Source organism: Triticum dicoccoides, chromosome 3B (assembly GCF_002162155.2).
Source record: "Triticum dicoccoides isolate Atlit2015 ecotype Zavitan chromosome 3B, WEW_v2.0, whole genome shotgun sequence".
NCBI classification, from domain to species: domain Eukaryota; kingdom Viridiplantae; phylum Streptophyta; class Magnoliopsida; order Poales; family Poaceae; genus Triticum; species Triticum dicoccoides.
In genome coordinates, this window is record NC_041385.1 from 857,593,728 (window position 1) to 857,609,399 (window position 15,672).

Here is a 15,672-nt window from a genome sequence, read left to right on the forward strand (position 1 = left end):
TCTAATCTCATGGCACTACCACAAGAATGAGAGGAAATCTATTCTCACAAAACTATGATGATCACTAGACGTTGACGAAGAATATAGAGGTCTTGAAGATCCGAGGTCCCCCCACCTCGGAGCGCCAAGATGGAAGCCGGAGGCGAGGGAGCCTAAATTTCTCAGAGAGTGGGGGCGGCGGCGACGGCACCAGAGGATACACTTGAATTTTTTTTATAATTTTTTTTGAGAAAAACTTGAAGGCTCATCTGGCCCACAACAATAGCACGCGCCCCAACTGGACCAGCGTGGGCCTCTGAGTAGAGCCCAGCTCGGCCCCGATACGCGCTCTGGCCTGGACCGAGTCAGTCAGTGTCGCCTCGTGCCCTAGCGGAAAACAGCAGCAGGTGTTCCGCATCTCAACCTACTCGCCGCCGCCGCCCGCCGCCGTCCGTCGTGGGGAGAGGAGAAGAGAAGAGAAGAGAAGAGATGAAGCCGGTGGTGGGGATCGTGGTGTCGAACAAGATGCAGAAGTCGGTGGTGGTGGCGGTGGACCGCCTCTTCCACAACAAGGTGTACAACCGATACGTGAAGCGCACCTCCAAGTTCATGGCGCACGACGAGGCCGAGACCTGCAACATCGGCGACAGGGTACGTACGCCATTGACCCCTCCCTCTCAACTCTCATGTCATCTGATGCTGCCTTTGGTGGAGCGGATTTTATGATCCATTACTTCTCCAAATCGAAACCCATTTCCTTCCTGTTGAGATTAATAATGAAGGTTTCTAGTCTGTCCGGGGGCTTTTCTTTGGATTCAGCCTCATAGAATTTAGTTTAAGTTTAATGTTAAAAAAGGTCTTTGTTGGTTCACTGGCTCATTTCCTTCATTTTGATTAGGTTGATTAAGGTTTGTGGTCTGTCTGTCTGTCTGTCTAATGACACTTGAATTTTAACTTGTTAGAATTTAGTCTAAATTTAATGATGATAGTTCAACTTGTAGTCCAGCTGAGAAATTCATGCTTTCTATATACATGGTTTGTACTATGCATTTTATTCAATTCATTCACTCCTTTTAATTGGGTGATTCTGCTGCAAACAATGTTTACATGTTGCTCTTGTAGCTGAGAAATTTTGAGGTCTGTCCGAGGAATGTAGCAGATTTATTACTAGCTTTTTACTCCAATAGATAGATATCCATCAATACATGGTCTTGAACATGTCACGTAATGGCACGGCTGTTTTACGTTTCCACAATACGTCAACCTATGATATTATCACCGGGCTGGAGCTATCTAGATATTTTTCATTGGGATGAAGCTAGCTAGATTTAGCAGTTTATCTCCTGGCATATTCTCTTCTGTAAACTTCAAACAAGATAGATGTGGTTGACTTTCTTAGGCTTGTAAGCTCAAGATCCATTAAGCTAGCTAGTTTATTGGAGAAACTCAATTATTGTTTCGTTTGCCATCTTTAGAGTAAACAATCTTGCCTCCTGATCACTTGAGTGATGATGCTTGTTGTTATAGCAATGGTGATCTTTTTTCTCCTTCCATCCTTCATAATATTCTAGGATATCATCGTTTAGTTTGAAAAGATTGCTTGGACCTGGTGTTGTGTGCATGGCATGTCAGTTAAGGCTGCAATTTGCTCATAATATGTTTTCTGCTGAACAAAATTTTGCTTTCAGTACCGAGAGAGAGAGAGAGATCCACATTACTTAGGAGCGGTTGGTTTTATAAAGAAGCTTGTGTGACTGTGAATATAAAAAAGTTATACAGTTGCTCTGTTGAATAGATTAACGAGTTTGCGTCATTTTGTCCTGTGTTGTATTCTATTTATCGGCTTACTTTACTGGAGACTAGGCTAGTGTTCTTTTTGCACATTGATTCATTCACCCAAGCTGTAACATAACATAAACTAGAACAATTTTCTTCTTTTCTATAATGGATGGATCAATGTCTCTCCAGGTTAGGCTGGATCCTTCTAGGCCGTTGAGCAAGAACAAGCATTGGATCGTTGCCGAGGTTCTTCGCAGAGCTAAGATGTATGTTGCGCCGCCACCTGCACCAAAAGCTTCTGGTGCTACAACTCAACAAGCTAGCACCAAGTCATCTGCCTGAAAGATCCTCAGAGCCCAACACACGGCCTGTTCTTTACTGACTGACAGCATGTCCGAGAACCATCTCATCTCACTGAATAAACAACGGCTGGTAAAAGCTAGTGGTTTCTATGGTGCTCATCATGTTCAGCTTATCAGTTTATTTGTTTGCAATCCGAAACTTGGTGATTGGGAATTATGTTGGACCCTATAGCTTCGAGTTTGCCCCAGCAAAATTCGTAGGTGCAACTTAACCATTTCCTCATAATAGTTATCCATACATGGAGGCGGCCATGGTGGCGTTCATGCCGGAGCTGGGGCCGTTCGATAGCTAGTGTGTTCATTGTGGCTGCTGGATTATTGCCGTGACATTAAATATCTAGCAGAAGAAGTTCAAGCTTGCTCTTTTGTCCTTGTAAAACATTTGTTGAATGTACCGCGCCGCACTCGAATATATGCTCTTGGTTAGATATATCATCGTGGTGTGATCCCTGATCTTATGCGGGTGTACTAATCTGAATAAACATGTTGGTTGTGCACGTTGCAACGTGTGATTATGTGCGGGCTTTGACGGAAAAGAGGAGCTATTCGTACTGAAAAATAGTTCATCACCGAAAATGGGGAGAATTTGTTTGGAAGAACAGTTGAGTCACGCTTGCAGTGAGCCAACTATTATATACAGGAGTATAATTTTCTGGTTGGGCTGTGAACCTAATTTTCTTCACATGGCATCTTTCTGTTCTTGTGGATCAGTGGATTATTATGTCCGGATATATGTAACCAACAAGGCTCTGTTACTTTCCCTCAAAAAAAAACAAGGGTCTGTTACTGACTCGTTTGTAAGGTCAAATGGCCTGCTAGTTTTGGAAGCTATGAGTAGAAAACATCAGAAAGGTTTCCTGGTGTAGTTGGTTATCACGTCAGTCTAACACACTGAAGGTCTCCGGTTCGAACCCGGGCGAAGCCATTTATATTTTATTTTTTTTGTCCATTGTGTAGAAAAAACAAAAAAGAAAAGAAAAAAAAAGAATAGTGGCCCATACAGGTCTCGAACCTGTGACCTTCGCGTTATTAGCACGACGCTCTAACCAGCTGAGGTAATAGGCCCTTTGATGCTTGAAATGTTTTCTAATTTATATATTTGTATAAGTGAATAAACCCCACCATCATGTCAATCTTTGGTTTGCGACGTTTATAGCCATGGACGTATGCATGGGTATAAAAGTTGTATATCGATTTTATGATGAGAAGAGAATTATTAAGAAGAGGATGAATTAGAAGAAAAATCGTCGCAGGGGGCAAGTAGGAAAATTATATCTGCTTGGGAGCCATCTACAAAATACAACAATACATCTTGGTCCTTGTCTAGTTTCCCATTTCATTGTCCATGCTTGTAAATATTTTTGCCTTTGAAGGAAAAAATTGTCACTGCTTTCGACTTTAATGTGACGCGATGTGTCCGCAAATCATCACGCGATAGTTACATAATAATAAAGCCATATTGTACAAAAAGAAGAAAAATACTCAAGATTCCTTTTTTATTTCATGTTTGTTTCTCTGGCGAAAGATGGATGCCGGTGATGAGCCAGCATGCACGTACCACTAAGAATTTTCACAAAATTTCTTCCATACGTTGATTTTTGATCATGCAGTAATGTTTAATGGAGTGGACTGCCTTACGAAAAGACTTCAACTTGGTTCTCGAGACCAGAGGCCTGCCTGAGGGGGGAGCAGGTGTTCTCTTGTAATCTCCAGTTCGCAAGGAAAAGACTTGTCCTGCTACAAAAACGATGATACTTGTTGAGAAAGTATAGAAAGAACAGGGGCTGGGTTTTTTGGGAGAAATTTGTGCAGTTACACATGACCAAAACAAGGCACCTGACCTGCTACAGGTTTAGAAAATTCAGCGAGTGGAACTTTTTTATTCCATAAGAAAGGATGATTGCATGAGAAGATTTTAAAATAAAAAATCCCAAAAAAAGGACATTTGAAAAAGATAGGTGAAGTGGATTTTTTTTATATTCCAGAAGAATGAATGGTCCCGGAAATATTTAAAAAATACTCAAAAAAAGGGAAATTTCAAAAAAAAAATGGGGCGAGAGAGGCTCGAACTCTCGACCTCAGGATCACTCGCATAACTTAGCTATGAGACCTACGCGCTAGCCAACTGCGCCACCGCCCCTATTTGATTTTGTTTCTTATACCTCAGAATTAATACTATCTCTCAAGCCAGTAAAACAGTTTGGTCCAAACCCCAGCTGAGAGGCATAAGTTAGTGACCTGATTCTACTCATCTTCATTATATTTTTTTCAATATTTTTTTTTTCACATATAGGATAAAAAATTGACACGAATGACCTAGGACTTTAGTTATACGCAGTTTCTTGCCAGAGTTGTGGTCTTTTTTTATCAATGACTAATTCACATTAGTACCAATGGGAAAATTTGCATGTCTACGAGTACTGGACGAGATTCTCATTGCTGGCGAACTTCAGGTACCTAGTAAGCACTTTGCAACACTAATTAGAAAAGCCATGACTGTATGCACAGAGACAAAAGTTGTATATCCATCTTATGATGAGAAGGAAAAATTACAAGAGGACGAATCAGAAGAAAAATCATTATAAGTGGCAAGTAGGAAAATCATGTTTGCTCCTAGGAGCCATCTACAAAATACAACTATCCATGTTTGCAAATATTTGTCTTCCCTGTGTGATGTGATGTGTGCACAAAATATAAAGGCATTTAGCTGTACAAAATAAAAAATACATAAAATTATTTTTCATTTTTATTTCCTCGGCGAAAGATAGATGCTGGTAACGAACCCGCTAGCATGCCACATACAACCGAGAGTTGTTACAAATTTTCTCCCTTACATTGTCAGCATGTGTGTATGTGTTTTGAAGAATTATGTATTGTGTGTTGTTGTGCTTGTCCTGCAAAAAAATAGTTATTGAGCTTGGTTTGGTTCCGAAGAAAAGGGATTCCCCATATGTAACAAGACTGAATGCTCTAGCCCTTTCCGTCATCCCTCTTGTTCCCTCTGATGATGTCTTTGTGGTTGAAAAACATGTGAATCCTTCCACGAGAAAAAAGCGGCAGCGGGAGCGCGTGTTCTCCATATATTATCATCTGATGATGCTAGTGGAGTAGAGTACTTTACAAAAAGAATGGAAGATTGGCTCGAGGTGGTGTCCTCGCCCCCGATTTGGTGGGAGTTAGCAGTAGGCTATAATGTCGATCAACTGTGTCCTCGGCTTTTCTTCGGATTCTTCTTCAGTCTCATCGCCTGCGTCGCTCCCGTTGTGACTGCGGGGGATGTTGAGTATCATTGTTATTATGGAAACATAGGATAGCGTAGGATTTATTCCACCTTGCCTTGTACTCCAAGACGACCTTGTACTCCTATATATATGCCCATGAGGCTCAAGCAATAACATCAACTATTCAACCAATCCTCTCTTTCCCTTCTAACATGATATCAGCCTAATCGATCCTAAACCCTAGCCACCGTCGCTTCCACACCCGCGCGCCGCCCCCAGGACGGTCGGCCTCCATGACTGCCGCCGGGGGCCGCGCAGCCCGTACCTAGGGTTCGTCCGTCCTCGGCTCCTCTCCGTGCGGCCGCGGCCACTCACGCACCACGCGTGGTTGTGCTTGGCTCCAACGCCAGGCGCCGGATCGCAGATCCACTCCGCGCGTGGCCGTGTCCATGCACGTATGTGCTTGTGCATGCTGCGTGTAGGCACTGGAGGCTGCTCGTCTGCTTATGTATCAACTCAGCCTTCGTGCATTGCTGTACACCTCGCCCGGTCCCTTGAAGATCGTCTCAAGAATAGTGCGCACCTGCCGATCGAGTAACGAGCTGCCGCTGCGTCGCCCCATCAGGCCGCAGCGCCGCCGCTCGTGGTTTTCCCCGTGGCTGCACCGATTCACGTCGCCGCTGTGTCGCCCCTTCGGGCAGTAGCGCCGCGGCACGTGGTCCTCGCCGCCGCCCTGAGGCCGTTCCCATGATTGCACCACATCACGCGCTGCCGCTGCGTCGCCCCTTCGGACCGTAGTGCCGCGGCCCGCAGTCAACCGCCGCACCGAGGTCGTCCGTTCCAGGTCGTCCCCGAGGCTGCACCGACCCTCGCGCTGCCGCTACGTCGCCCCGTCGGGCCGTAGCGAGCGTGGCACGCGATCCCTGCAACCGCCCTGAGGTCTTCCCCGTCGTCGCCTCGACCTGCCCGCCGCCGCTGCGTCGCCCCTTTGGGCCATAGCGCTGCGGCCCGCGGTCCACCGCCGTCCACACGCGTTAACTTTGATATGCGGCACGCCGCCTCCCTTGGCGCGGAAACGTCACCGTCCGCGCCGGTCTTCGTCACGCTGTCGAGGTCATTATCGCCTACTTCGAGCACCGCCGCCGCGCACCTTCTCTAGGTGCCGCCGCCGCCTCCTTAGGCCGCCGCCGCCGCTGCTCTTCTTCCGCGACTCCACGGCGCCCCCTTGCGCCCGCGGCTCCACGACAACTTCCTTGACACCGGCGACCCCCGACTCGACACCGACCACGGCGTTCTTCGCACGGCTACCTCGACTACAGCTATACTACCTACGCTCTCGGCTACCTTGACAAACGGCACAAAGGGCTACCGCCTCGCTTGAGCAACCTCGTCGGTTTCCACTCCAGCCACGACTTCGCGGTGCATCGACCGTTACGACTGTGGGGGGGTGTCCGTCGGCTTCCCTTCGGATTCTTCTTCAGTCTCACCGTCTGCGTCGCTCCCGTTGTGACTGCGGGGGGGTGTTGAGTATCATTGTTATTATGGAAACATAGGATAGCATAGGATTTATTCCACCTTGCCTTGTACTCCAAGACGACCTTGTACTCCTATATATATGCCCATGGGGCTCAAGCATTAACATCAACTATTCCACCAATCCTCTCTCTCCCTTCTAACAAACGGTTCTCAGTGGCGATGCAAATACGGGGACTCCTAAAACATCATTGAAAAAACACCCGACCATATATTGATTAACTAAAACATCATTGTATTCATGGTGGACATGTGTATTTGGGTGTATTTTCCATATGCTTTGATCGGTACCCATTTGTAATTTATTGTGGGTTTATGTCCATACATCTTGGAATATAATGTTGTGACTTCTTGCCATGGAAAATGTAAAGGACACACAGTCTTGTGAAGATAGTGGACCACATGATGGTGTTATAAGATTAGTAGCGTAAACCCGAGCAAGAAAGCACAAAGGTTTCGTGGTGTAGTTGGTTATCATGTCAGTCTAACACACTGCAGGTCTCCGGTTTGAACCCGGGCGAAGCCATCTCAACTATTTTTTTTTCGCATTTTTACCGTTGTGTAGAAAAAAGTAAAAAAGGAAAAAAAGAAGTTAATGGCCCATACAGGTCTCGAACCTGTGACCTTAGCGTTATTAGCAAAACGCTCTAACCAGCTGAGCTAATAGGCCTTTTGATTACTTATGTTATTAAGCCATATGTGTAAAATTAAGCACGACTTGTCTCCCTCCTGGTCACAGAACAAGAGCGATCTAGAAAATGCTACACCAGATCATAGTCCTTGGCTGTCTAGATCCCATTTCACTATCCTTGTTTGTAACTGTCCAACGCTCTTTGGGCCTTTTTGTCATTGTTTGGGTGATTTGATGGGTTACACAAATCATCTTCCAACAGCAACGTAGTGATAAAAATTTCGCAAAAAAAAAGCAACATAGTGATAAAAGCCATATGTGCAAGCAGGCAAGTAATGGCAACTATCTATACCCACTATAAGCGCTCCAAGCGAAAATAATCACTCTTGACTTCTGCATCACATGATGTACATAACCATTCTTAAGCGCTCCAACAGCAACGTTTTTCATGGTATCCCTCGCTTCTCTATTCTTGGATAGGAAATAACGGCTAGTATGGAGCACACAAGACACCATATGAAACCACCTTACTTAATCGATCACCATCACGTCGATCTTTGGTTTGCGACGTTCAAAGCCATGGACACACTCCTATATTTCTTTACAGAGGGGTACATCGATCTTATGATGAGAAGAAAAAGAATAAGAAGAGGATAAATCGGAAGAAAAATCATCACCAGGAGCAACCGAAAAAATCATCTTTGCTCGTAGGAATAAATTTTCATCCTTGTCTAGTTTCCCGTTTCACTGTCTATGCTTATAGATATTTGTCATTGTTCAAAAAAAAATGGTCACTGTTTCGGACCATGTGATGTGTGCGCAAATCATCATGCAATAGTTACATAATAATGAAGCCTAATATTATTACGGTAATGATAACTCCCGAACGTTCGGGAGTTAAGCATGGCAACCCGAACGGGTTTAGATGGCAAGTTTAGTTTGCGTGAGATTAGGGAAACATGGCAATTTTCTGAAAAAGAAACCCAAAAAAGGACGAAGTTGCTATCCCCTATGAACTAAAGTTGCCATGTCAAAACGTTCGGGACGAAATGCTCAAAATCTGAACGTTCGGGAGTTATTGGATTCCTATTATTATACAGAAAGAAAAAATAGACAAAAATCTCTTTCAATTTCATTTTTTGCTTCTTGGACAAAAGATGGATGCTGGCGACTAGCCCGCTAGCATGCTATGTACAACCCAGAGTTGTTACAGAATCTCCCCCTTTCTTATGACTGATATTTGACCATATATGTATGGATGTGTCAAGTGGCGTTCAAAGTCTTACCATGTGTGTTTCCCGGCGAAAAAAGAAGTATTCCCATGTGCGTATGCATTTTGAAGAATTGTGTACGTTGTTGCACTTGGTTTGGTTCTTAAGAAAAGGGATACCCCCCATTTGTAACAAGATAAAATGCTCTTAACCCTTTTGATCATCCTCTTGTCCCCTCTAATGATCTTTGTGATTGAAAAACAGGAGAATCTTTCCATGCAAAAGAAGCAATATCGGTCTCGAACATGTGACCTTCGCGTTATTAGCACGAAGCTCTAACCAACTGAGCTAATAGGCCTTTCATATTTGAAGTTATTCATTTATACTTGTAAAATTAAATAAGACTTGTCTCCCTCCTGGAGAGAGAAGAAGAGTAAGATCACCGGAGCCATTTTTAGTTCCTTGCTTATACTGATCTTATGAATCACAAGAAAAAACCATGTTTGCTCAATGGAGCAATCGTCAAAATGCTACAAGCCTACAACAGATCTTGGTCCTTGGCTATCTAGATTCCCATTTCATTGTCCTTGTTTGTAAGTGTCTGTCCCTCTTTGGGCCTTTTTGTCATTGTTTTGGTGATTTGATGCGTTACACAAATCATCCCTTTGTCGTGGTTGAAGAATTATGTACTGTATGTTGTCGTTGTTGCACTTGGGTTTGTTCTTAAGAAAAGGGATACCCCATATGTAACAAGATTGGCTGCTTTAACCCTTTCCGTCATCCCTTTGTCCCCTCTAATAATGTCTTTGTGATTGAAAACTAAGAGAATCTTTCCATGCGAAAGAAGCGATATCGGCAGCCCGCGTTGTATATGTTTATATCATGTGACGTGTTACTAGAGCGGAGTGGGGTGCTTTACGGAAAGAAGGGAGGATTTGCGTGGAAAGAAAGGAACATATGAGCGTGTTGAGAAAAGAAGGAGCCCGAGGTTTGGACTTGATCCTTGGCACCTGAGGGATGAACACACAGTGAGTGAGGCCTGAAGCTTTTTCTGCTTTAGCTAGGTGTTGCCCGTTATCTTCTTTTTTGCTATTTTGTTTTGTTGTTCCTTTATCTCTTGAATTGCAGTACCGCCGGCCTAATCCATCGTATGGAAAAAATAAAAATAAAAAGCTGGCATGAAGTTTCGTGGTTGCATACGAGCCAAAAGTGGAAACAAGTTCAGACCTATTACAGTTTAATTACTTAAATAGGAGCCAAAAGTGAAATAAATTAAATCCATGCCAGCAAAAAATTTTGGGGCGAGAGAGGCTCGAACTCTCGACCTCAGGATCACTCGCATAATTTAGCTATGAGACCTACGCGCTAGCCAACTGCGCCACCGCCCCGTTATGCTTTTGGCTCTCATCAAGAAAATAAGACTATTCTTCTCCAACTGCGAGGCATACATTAGTGACCTATAATTCTACTCATCTTCATTCACAGCCCCAGTTTTACGTATGCAACTTACAGAGATTACAAATGGTGTGTGTGTACATTTCTTCACAGCTGATGCAGTAACAGCAGGCTCATATTGTTCAGTTCATAGCCGACACAATGATAAAACTATCAACCAATCAGTTCAAGATTCCGACGACCCCACGGTTCTCAAGCAAAGAAAAGAAAATAGACAAAATATGGAGCCTACTACTTCTCAAGGATCCATCATTCCATCAAAGTGTACTTTGGGGGCACAAATGGACCACCATGTGATCCAGCCCTTGCACTTCCTTTATTCATGTTCATGTGCTATTTTCTCAAATCTGTTCTTATTGTACCTTTCTAAGTTGAGAGTTGCGGACAGAAATCCACACGATCTTTGTACGACCAGACTCATCTGGTGGTGTGGGCCCAAACCTCGGGAAGTGTGCCTGTGTCTTGTCGTACGAAATCGTACGGAAAAATCATCGTACGCATGGCACTTTCGTTGTAAGTTTCTTATCTGTATTGGAACCTTTAGTCAATCCTTGACAAAATGGTCAATCAGTTCATGGAGGCATGAAACTTACTTCGATACAGATCAGGTGTGCCCATCAAGGTGTACCATGCATGTGATCAAGCCCTTGCACTTTTTTCCGTTCAATTTCACGTCCCAGGGTGCTCATAGAGATAGAGTGTGCGTGTGTGCATTCATAGGGGTGAGTGTATGCATGTATATACGAGCGCTTGCGTCCGCATTGTGCTCAAAAAATTAAACCAAGCACCAGGAATGAAAACAGATAGTGGCCGGCAGGCTGCAATAACAAAATATTTGTTCATAACATGATCCATGTATGGATACATCGACCCCAGCTCACCTCACCGCATCAAGATAATAAACATTAAGCAACGATACAATACTCTCCTTGAAGCGGCAGGGAGCTCCGATTTAGGGTTGTTCTTTCGATTTAGGGTTGTGCTTGCCGATCGGAATGATTTGGGTTGTGCTTCCACAATCATTTGTTGCTATGCGTGAGACTCTGAATTTTTATAGTTTTATGCTTATGTTTAGAGTGCAGGTGTCAATGCTTTGGAGTACTTGGACATCCAGCGTCAACTTGAGATTGAAGAGGAGAAAGGTGTGGCTGCTCCAGGGAGTAGAAAATCCAGTCTCAAATTACAATCCACTCGAACTTCTTTTTCAAATTTCTGTGACTTCCCTATGGTGCATCAAACATCATTTGCTAATTCCTACAAGCTTCTAAGAATAAACATGTCATGACACTCCAATCCTACCATTTTCCTATTCACATGTCAATAAAATCCTATGAATCAAAGAGGCTTAATTCAGTATGTCTCTGTTCGGCAAGAGCAGATAGTATAAATTGTCACAAAAATGATTAATTATTATGTTGATGTTAATATATAGACATGCGAACACATCAAGCAAGCAAGAGAATGAACCCAATAAGATGCCTGAAGAATAGGCCTACGCCTAGAGAAGGAGATGCCTGAAAATAGTAAGTACAAAAGTACTGCACGCGCGCATAGCTATCCAGCAGAAAATTTCCCGCTCATATCAAATCCAGCAGCAAGATACACACGACTATTTGGCTGAAAACTAGCTTTGAAGCAAAACTTACATGTTGTCATGTGACGCTCAAAATCTTACCATGTGTGTGTATGTATTTTGGAAAAATTATGCAATGTACTCCCGCCGTTCCTAAATATAAGTCTTTGTAGAGATTCCACTAGGTAGACTACATACGGAGCAAAATGGATGAATCTACACTTTTTTTTGCATGGATGAATCTACACTTAAAATGCATCTATATACATCCGTATGTGGTTTATAGTGAAATCTCTACAAAAACTTATATTTAGGAACGGAGGGAGTATGTTGCTGTGCTTGGTTTGATTCTAGGAATCTTCTTATTCCAGAAGAAAGGATGGTTGCATGAAAAAAATAAGAATGAAAAATCTCAAGAAAAAAAGGAACAAGTAGGATTTTTTATATTCCAGAAGAAAGGATTGTTGCAGGAAATACTTTTTAAAAAAATTCTCGAAAAAAGGGAAAATTCAAAAAACAAAAGTTGGGGCGAGAGAGGCTCGAACTCTCGACCTCAGGATCACTCGAACATACATACACAACATCAAAACTAAGCAGGTGACTTCATTAGTTTACTGCTAAGGCAATGATTTTTTGTTCTTCGGGCTTCAGGATTCAGGAGCAGCAGAGTTATTGGAAACAAAGTAGTATGAAGCGTCCAAGTAAGTAGTGGGCCCCCGCTGTAAGTTGGAGACGCCGTTTCGCCCTTGCCATTTGCCAACGTAGAAAAAAATCAGCCCGACGTGGACAGCAACAGGTCCTCTCCCCTTCTCGTCTCTTCTCCAATGTGGCGGCGCGCGGCAGCGAGGTCGGTGCTCGTGGGACGAGAGCTCTGACTCGAGCCTCCACTACAAATCACCCGGCAGCAGGAAGCTCTGATTTCATTGGTAGGGGGCTCTGCCATGCGTGAGGTTCTGAATTCTTATTGTTTTATGCTTATGTTCATTGTGCAGGTATCAATGCTTCTGGAGCAGCAATCAGCAATTTTATGACATGTTCTTAAGATGCTAAATATGTCAGGTGCCCACAGAGGACACGTGTCGCCGTTGGCGCAGGCGGCTAAATTTTGTGATACATTCTTAAGGGGGGATTAAGTCTATCAAAACAGACTTGAAAGGAGCTAATTATGCCAAAAAAAAATATATCCAAAGCAACCATGCTAGCCGATGCAAAGCAACAATCAGCAAGATACCCCTATTGCAAAGGAAGTGTAGCAAGATACACATGACAGTTGGCAAGTCGTGGCATCAGACCTCAGTAAGGCCCAAAGAAATATAAGACCAGCACTCTAGAGTTATGCTGGAACCACTAGCAGAGTAAACAAACAGAGTACATGGAAAATCTTCAAGTAAGATGAGCTAAACATTCTTTCTGCTATAATTATTCTTGTAAGAAAGAAAACGCAGTCCGGAAAATTAAGGTGATTCAAGTGCTTGTGCTTCAACTAGGCCCTCATCCCACCGTCCATAAACCCACCTGAAATTAAAAGTTATGAACAGAGTGAGATAAACAGCTGGGCAAGTGACAAAAAGTAAGTATCGCCCAGAAACAGAAAGCTCCATTATATTTGCAACCATAGTGAAAACACATTTAACAAGCCAAGCTTGTGTATGTATTTCATAAGCATCGACAACAATCTCACTCATTTATGGCCATACATACATCTCAATTGCATTATCATTCTAACCAAGATAAGATGTCATAGCACAAATGCTTAACAGGCTTGGCACAGATTGTGGGTCAGCCTTAGTCTACAGTTTGACACATCATACACAGTTTACAAAGAGATGTAGCTCACTATTCACAACTCAATTGAACGGGAAGGAGAATTCACCTTAACCCAACCCCAATAAGAGAAGTAAAATATGGGATACTGATCACAAATATTGAACATCACAGTCACCTGCCTTAACCATGTGACAAAGATTTGCCGGCGAAGATGAAACCTGACGTGCGGCACTAGAACCTGAGAATTATAATTATAAGGTACAGCTCCTTAAAACACTTGTCAAACTAAAATTAAATAAAAGACACGCTCCTATGATTTGACACGTCACCTCTCTTATAATATAAGTTCACTTCAGGATTTTGTATCAGTTATCTATACACACAAATCTCAACTTTACTATTATCAAGAAAATTTAATTCAATCATGCCCAAAGGTTGAAATTGTGCTACAAGATAAATGGGCTACAGTGAAGAAAAACAGAGTAATGCACAGGAGAGCAGGTTGAAGTCAGACTGCCCTAACTTCTGATCTACCCAACCAATCTTCGCATACTTCTGATCTTTTTGGTATGGTAATGAAAGTACATACTCCCTCCATAAAGAAATATAAGAGTGTTTAGATCACTACTTTAGTGATCTAAACACTCTTATATTTCTTCAGAGAGGGAGTACAATCTAATAGGAATATAGTTTGGAATCTACAATCTACCAAGACATCCATTTTCAAAATGTAGATTGGAAATTGACCACAACATACTAATAGCTAAAAGATAGCCACACGAAGATCTATGAGGATAGCAAAGGCATGATGTGGTCAACGTGGGTTATTTTTGTCCTGTGTTCCATCATTTATCACAAGTTAGGCTGGAAGCTAAATACAAGCAACACAGATTGTTCTGCCACAACGCCCAAGTTAGCACCAACCGAATGTTTTTATTATTTCCACCTGCCGCAACTAAAGAAAATTTCATTTCAGGATAAACAAAGAGCCTTGCTACAATGCAGCAAGGGTAAACTTTGTGCAGTATCAGCTGCTGATATCCAAATCCATTTCTAATAACAATATCGTAACCTCACCTTTGACGCACGCACATTCCCATTTCTTACTTCTTCTTCCCCTTTCCTTGACCGCCCTTCGCCAAAATGGCCCGATGGGGCCTCCGTCTGCGCGTAAAAGCAAACTCCCCAAGCTTATGGCCGACCTTCCCCTCGGTGATCTTGCAGCGGACGTGAGTCTTGCCGTTGTAAATGAGCACGGTGGAACCGACGAACTCCGGCAGGATGGAAGACCTGCGAGACCAGATCTTCTTGCCGTTGAGGTTCTCCCTCTTGTTCTTTATCCTTTGCAGGAACGCGTCGACGAACGCTCCCTTCCATAGAGGCCTTGAGCTGCACACACACACATACAGGACAGCAGGGTAGGGCATACATTCGATTCAATTTCAATGTTGAGCGGATCAGCTAGTTATCTGTGCACGTACGTAGTGAGTTGAGCTGGTGATGGTGGTTACCTGAAGGCGCGAGTGAGTGGTCCGAAGCCGGAGAGCAGCGGAGATGCGGCGTGCTGGGCCCTGGGCGCCTGACCACCACCAGATCGCGCGCGCGGTGGAACAAACCAGCATATCAGATCAACATCGGCGGAGGAACAACCAAGATTTGCATTTTGAGCAAGGGGCAAGAGTTGGAGGGGGAGGCGGCACCTGAGAGATGGCCGCGGCGGCGGTGGGGAGGGCGTGCCCGTGGCCGGACCTGGCGAACCTGGAGGCGATGAGAGAAGCAATCGCCATGGCTGCTGCGCTCAGGCGCGGGATCGGCTCCCCGTAGGAGCGGGCGGCGGCGGCGTGGAGACCGGAGAGACGGAGAGGAGGAGGAGCAAATCTTCCTTACCGGAACCACACTGTGAGCGGGCCGTGGCCTTTGGCCCAACCCATGAAGATGGCCCAGGCTTATTTTCTTGTGTAGAAAAAAAAAGGAGCTAATCTTTGCGATAAAGCCCCTGGACTTCTCATGAATTACGGAAAGGTCCGACCAGCGTGAAACCCCTTGTCGGAAATTGCAGTCAAATGTGAAGTTTTACATTTTAGTCCTTGTAATTAACTTTAATTTTCTATTATTAAATGCTTTCTAGTGCCTCTTAATATAATTGTTATTGTAGCTTTTA

At 43.8% G+C, this 15,672-nt stretch overlaps 2 protein-coding genes and 5 non-coding genes across 9 annotated transcripts; 2 read left to right on the forward strand and 5 right to left on the reverse strand.

Moving 5' to 3' along the window:
- The first annotated feature begins 331 nt into the window (after positions 1–331).
- LOC119278995 (30S ribosomal protein S17-like) lies at positions 332–2,617 on the forward strand. Its single transcript, XM_037560400.1, has 2 exons — positions 332–630; positions 1,948–2,617. The coding sequence occupies exons 1-2, from the start codon at positions 469–471 to the stop codon at positions 2,098–2,100; spliced, it is 315 nt and encodes a 104-aa protein (XP_037416297.1). The 5' UTR covers positions 332–468; the 3' UTR covers positions 2,101–2,617.
- Positions 2,618–2,971: 354 nt separating this feature from the next.
- Positions 2,972–3,045, forward strand: TRNAV-AAC. Its single transcript has one exon. It is a non-coding gene; the product is annotated as a tRNA-Val (tRNA).
- A 66-nt stretch (positions 3,046–3,111) lies between these two features.
- On the reverse strand, positions 3,112–3,185 carry TRNAI-AAU. Its single transcript has one exon. It is a non-coding gene; the product is annotated as a tRNA-Ile (tRNA).
- A 984-nt stretch (positions 3,186–4,169) lies between these two features.
- Positions 4,170–4,260, reverse strand: TRNAM-CAU. The gene is given in 2 exon segments: positions 4,170–4,205; positions 4,223–4,260. It is a non-coding gene; the product is annotated as a tRNA-Met (tRNA).
- Positions 4,261–7,470: 3,210 nt separating this feature from the next.
- TRNAI-AAU lies at positions 7,471–7,544 on the reverse strand. Its single transcript has one exon. It is a non-coding gene; the product is annotated as a tRNA-Ile (tRNA).
- Positions 7,545–10,013: 2,469 nt separating this feature from the next.
- Positions 10,014–10,104, reverse strand: TRNAM-CAU. The gene is given in 2 exon segments: positions 10,014–10,049; positions 10,067–10,104. It is a non-coding gene; the product is annotated as a tRNA-Met (tRNA).
- Positions 10,105–12,950: 2,846 nt separating this feature from the next.
- On the reverse strand, positions 12,951–15,426 carry LOC119278996 (ribosomal protein S19, mitochondrial-like). Of its 3 annotated transcripts, none has more exons than XR_005138026.1 (5): positions 15,212–15,426; positions 15,023–15,090; positions 14,589–14,900; positions 13,691–13,749; positions 12,951–13,259 (listed from the first exon to the last, which is right to left on the reverse strand). XR_005138026.1 is itself a non-coding variant. In XM_037560401.1 (4 exons), exons 1-3 carry the CDS (start codon positions 15,296–15,298, stop codon positions 14,615–14,617), a joined length of 441 nt encoding a protein of 146 aa, XP_037416298.1. In that variant the 5' UTR covers positions 15,299–15,426; the 3' UTR covers positions 12,951–13,259; positions 14,589–14,614. The 3 variants fall into 3 exon arrangements, 1 of the variants encoding a protein (XP_037416298.1); XR_005138027.1 differs by having other exon boundaries at positions 13,687–13,749; XM_037560401.1 differs by lacking the exon at positions 13,691–13,749.
- Between the last annotated feature and the right edge of the window lie 246 nt (positions 15,427–15,672).

Coding starts and splice junctions, on each gene's coding strand:
- LOC119278996 (XM_037560401.1), bottom strand. CDS start 15,298: ATGGCGATTGCTTCTCTCATCGCCTCCAGGTTCGCCAGGTCCGGCCAC. Junction 15,091..15,211: donor CCGCCGCGGCCATCTCTCAG/GTGCCGCCTCCC, acceptor GGTGGTGGTCAG/GCGCCCAGGGCCCAGCACGC. Junction 14,901..15,022: donor CCACTCACTCGCGCCTTCAG/GTAACCACCATC, acceptor GTGTGTGTGCAG/CTCAAGGCCTCTATGGAAGG.
- LOC119278995 (XM_037560400.1), top strand. CDS start 469: ATGAAGCCGGTGGTGGGGATCGTGGTGTCGAACAAGATGCAGAAGTCG. Junction 631..1,947: donor CCTGCAACATCGGCGACAGG/GTACGTACGCCA, acceptor ATGTCTCTCCAG/GTTAGGCTGGATCCTTCTAG.